General features: G+C 34.9%; 1 protein-coding gene across 1 annotated transcript in view; it reads left to right on the top strand.

Annotated features, from left to right (window-relative positions):
* LUZP2 (leucine zipper protein 2) overlaps nt 1-4387 on the top strand; it is a 196909-nt gene extending 192522 nt beyond the window's left edge. The window contains exons 11-12 of the mRNA XM_009638176.2: nt 3507-3584; nt 4283-4387. Coding sequence (XP_009636471.2) covers nt 3507-3584; nt 4283-4387 — 183 coding nt within the window. The remainder of the gene's footprint in view (nt 1-3506; nt 3585-4282) is intronic.
* Nucleotides 4388-4750: the final 363 nt, after the last annotated feature.

Below are 4750 nucleotides of genomic sequence, written 5' to 3'. Positions count from 1 at the left end.
TCAGGGGAGAAACACACAGGTATGAGTTCCGCCTCGTGCCCCTGATACGCTGAAATCTTGATTCCAAGCTTGGCAAAATCCCAGTATCTCTTCCCACAGGCACTTCTAAAATCTCATCTTCATAAAATAGAAAAAAACCCATGCTGACAACATTTCAACCCCTTTATTTTCCAAAAGCGATTATTTTTGCTTTTTGCTAGTTTCCACCATTTCAAGCTATCATTCTGTATTTTTGTAATTAGTGTACCTCTCACAGGAGTGAATCTGACAGACAGAGAGACTTGTACAGAAGAGAAAAAAAACCAAAACAATCTTTCCACCACTTGGGCATACGGGGAACTAGCAAAAGAGAAAAAAACCAAAGTTTAATATTTGGCTTTTTGTGTGTGTGCATCACTCGTGGCTGTGAAAGGCATTCTAGTGCGTTGCGTTTTTATTACCCCATTTGTCTGTGGTGGTCTTTAGCTGAAGGAAAGAGGGGGGGAAGATGTTTGTGTATTTATATATTCATATACTTGCATGTACATATACACACCTCTGTGTGTGTATGTATGTATATATGCATGTGTTTGTAAATATGCGTGAGGGTGTATATGTAGGAGATTCAGTTTAGGTTGAGTTAAACCCAGCTTACCCTTATAGTAGCAGATGCTGTTATACCCATTTGTCTCAGTTTTAAGAACTGAACTGACATAAAGCCGAGGTCCGGTGGACTTATACAGCTCATCCGCAGTGACCGGTTACAACGCTGGCTATTGAATTCCTGTTGACTGATGGCATATTGAAAGTCACCACAGTCGTTCGATCTGTAATTTATTTGTAAATGATATACAAGGTTTCCCCGTGACAAAGAATCAATAATGAATGCTTGGTGCTTTAACAACATAAAGACATAGGGGTTGCTTTGTTTAGAAAAATGTCCTATTCTACCGTCTTTCTCCGGCAGTGATCCATATGGTGTGTTATTAAAAAGGAAAACAACTGTGAGTGAACAAATATGAAATACTACAGACATAAATCTTTACTTCTCTTTTACTGCCTTTGTGATCTGGCCTATGAAAAGTGTATCAAAGATTAGTCACTTAGAAAGCATTTTTTTTATCATTAGCTTTTATTTTCTCTAAGGCAACTTTTTTTTCTTCTTGTGTACACGTCTTAAATGGTTGACCTATATTTTTATTCATTTCAATTAATATTTTTGCATTCTTATCTCCTATGTATTGTTTTGGTGAAATAGGTTACCTGAAATTTTTCATATATACAGAGTAAATTATGGATTTGTAAATCATGTTCTATTTCATTAGCATTATTTCTGCCCTCTTCATTACACAACCTGAAACCCTGTTCTTGTGGTTCAACCTGTAATATCTTTTGTCCTCAAGCTGCTCACCTACAAGTCTCTGAAACCCCCAAATTTTTCTAAACATGACTAAGCTGAAAATATTTTTTTTTAATTTAGCTCACTAGTAGATATATTAAATACAAGTTCTTCTGGGACTACAGTTTTAAGCTTTTGAAATATTAAAAGTCTATTAAAAATTTCTACTCTTTGTCATCTCATGCTTTAGTCCATCTAGAACATAAACCAACTGTTGTTATTTATTTTTTTTTAGTAGAAGGAAGAGTAGGTTGCTGTGTCAATAGGTATTTTTTTAATCAATACTACCCTGATTATTCCCTATAACATAATATTAACTCAGCTTTTATTAGCTATTGTGTATAGCGGGAAAAATTTGAAGAGTCCCCACCGTCAGTCACTTGAATTGCACCATCTCGGAGGCTCACTTCAGTAGCTTAAACATGACTGAAACCCCCCTGAAGCACTATAAAATCCTTGGCAGCACTACTGTCTCTCCAGAAGCTTTCAGGAGGGAGACAGCTGTCTCCTCTCCAAGTAGTTTTCTTAATAATATGTTTCATTTTCGTATTCGCACCTGTTCATAGATCAACTTCGTTACAGGCAAGGGACTGTCAGAATTTCTCAAGTGCAAAAACTTAATTAATTTTCTTCCCCCTTGTCAATCTCTTGCTTTTTAATTAACTCCAATCTAATGTCATTTCTACTGAAAGGATATTTATAAATTTTTTTCCTATTTACTTTGCATGTTAGGGTGTTTATTTTCAGCGTTCTCTGCTGAGTGAGGTAATTTTTATCATTTGGTGATTTAAGCTGCTACAGGATGAATTCAGATTTCCTTTCCATTTTCTTAAGGAAGTCTGTCTAAAAAATGCCTCAAAACATACCATTTGGGGATTTTTTTTTCTCTCTTGGTTCATTGTTCCTTTGCTCTCCTAGACACAAACAGGTAATTGTATGCTAGACCAATGTTATCAACCATAATATTAAAAAAATAAAAGTTGCAGAAATGCCAGCAACACTTGTGGTGGATGTTATGGGGAGTTTCTTGTTGAAGGCACCTTTGCATTCATATTCCTACAAGCAAAGCTCGTGTCCATGCACTAATTATTTTTTCACCTTTTTTCATTAATATGTTGGATTATGGCTGATATGTAAAAAATATTTCTATCTAGCTTCACAAATCTTCAAGGGCTTATGCTAAACAGGAAACATTTCAGAAGAAGAGTCATGTTAAAATTTAAAATAAACAAAATTGCTGTTATGTTGGAAAGAATTTTTAATGACTTAAAACTTACAAAAAATCCCTAATTTATTTTCACTCTGTTTCAATATATTAGTTTTTCATAGCAAAACAAGTAGAGAAATTCCAATGTGAACACATTTTAAAGTAATGACCAAAGATTACCAATATTTTACTGTATTTCAAATTTTAATTTCTCCACCTATGGCATCATTAATCCTACTCCTAAAGGGACTTTAATTTAATTACAGCAGAAATTGCAGTGCTGGGTAAACCTCTACTTAAGACTCCTAACACGAGATCTCTTTGGTTCAAAAATTTGTGGTGTAATTAATTTTATTTATGCTGTTCAACTCTGTTTTCCCTCATATTAAAAAGCATATTAGCAAAGAAAATGACATTATTGCTGGAATAAAATGACAGCGATGAATCTAACAAGCTTTTCCGTACCTTGAGAGTCATCTCAATTCCCCGTTCAGGGAATTATTGTACATATCTCCACTCAGGGGTTGTTATACGTAAGAGATCTAGCAGTTTAGACAAGGGAATAGTAATAGAGAAGTCCCAACTGTAATGCTAGTTTTCATCTATTTGTTATTATTTCCTCACCCATTACAGACAATTATAATTACTTATCTGTTCCATGGGTCCACTGTAGGAATCAACGTCACTATTTGTGATGAGAGGGAAAAAAAAGAAAAAGCTAGAGAAGTGTTGTTAAATTTACAGCCATGCTAGGCTACTAGAGGGATGATGAGGAGTTTGGAATTCACTTAGCTATGGTAACTTTGGTTTGTTCTGTTTCATCAACTAGGCTAAAAAAAACACTGATTTTTTTTTTAGGAAAACCATTAATATTTTAGGAAAAAAATATGAAGTCGTTATCTCTGACATCTGTATTGACAGGTTGGCAAGACATGTTTGGGGAATCGCAATAATTCAACATCTCGTTTGAAGACAGCAGAAACAGAGACAAGCTTTCAGGTATTCTCTTTCTGAGGAATTCTCGGGTTTTTTATTAAAAGGTCTTGTAAAGCATGCAATTACTCGAACTATATTTACACGTTCTACGCTACTGCTTTTGAAACAGAACTGCTTATTCAGTTCAGAGTTTGACTGCACCTGATTGCAGTTCATCTGTTCAACGCGGCTTCTGGTTGGTAACAATTTGCAGAAGTATTTAGTACTTGAAGAGCAGGACTATCCTAGTAGTCAAGTGACTTCCTTTGGTAATGGGATGTCCATAGCGCTGCGAAGAGGAGAAGGGAGATATTTCCAAAATAATTCTATATTTGCCTTTATGTGAAGCTGTATTTAGCCAAGTTACCAACAGAAAAGTCTTCAGTGAGTTGTAGACCTGAGCCCTTCATTTGATAGACCAAGAGAAAAAGATAAAAATCACCATAATTATAAAGCAGCATCAGACTTGTATGGTTGTTCTACTGTTAAATACAGTTAAATTGTTAAATATGCTTCCTTTAGTAGAGATGAGAATCCGTTTCTAGACACGGTCGACAAATATCATATTCTGTTATAGTAGTTTAAGACTGGTACATCAGTTTAACAGGAATACAGCTCTGTGTGCACTATTGCCATGGATTTTTAATGTAATTTTTATTTGCTTATGTATATGCATATTGTGTACGCAGTGCTTACACTGATGCTATTTTCACCCTCAACAGAAGTTGCACAGCCCTCCGTGGACTAAACCTGAAGATAAAAAAACACCTGAAAGAAATGAGAAAAAATTTGAAGAGTCTGCTCGTACGAAAGAAAAAAAACTCTAAGCACCACTAACCTACATTAAAAATGCCCATCACTTGCTTCCATCTTCATCTTCTTTTTAGTCCAGAGGCATGATATGTACCAGGTTTCTAAAGCATGCATTTTTCACTATTTTATGAATGTTTGTAAATTAGTCTAGAATAGACCAATTAGTAACTTTCAGCAATAATCCAAAATGGATGTTTGAAGAAATGCTTTGTAATACAGTCCAGTTTTCGAACTCTTGTTCTACCTGATCCGTAACTGCGTACTATAAATTAGTTTCTTTGTAAACAACAGCTATTCTCAAGTATTTTCTCAGTCTGTTCTATTTCATGTATCTTTATGGCAGATTAGGTTTTAAATCAAGTCAAGAGTTAAGCGGC

This window comes from Egretta garzetta, unplaced genomic scaffold (assembly GCF_000687185.1).
Source record: "Egretta garzetta isolate BGI_Z169 unplaced genomic scaffold, ASM68718v1 scaffold455, whole genome shotgun sequence".
Lineage (NCBI taxonomy): Eukaryota > Metazoa > Chordata > Aves > Pelecaniformes > Ardeidae > Egretta > Egretta garzetta.
This window is presented reverse-complemented; position numbering and strand designations above follow the sequence as displayed.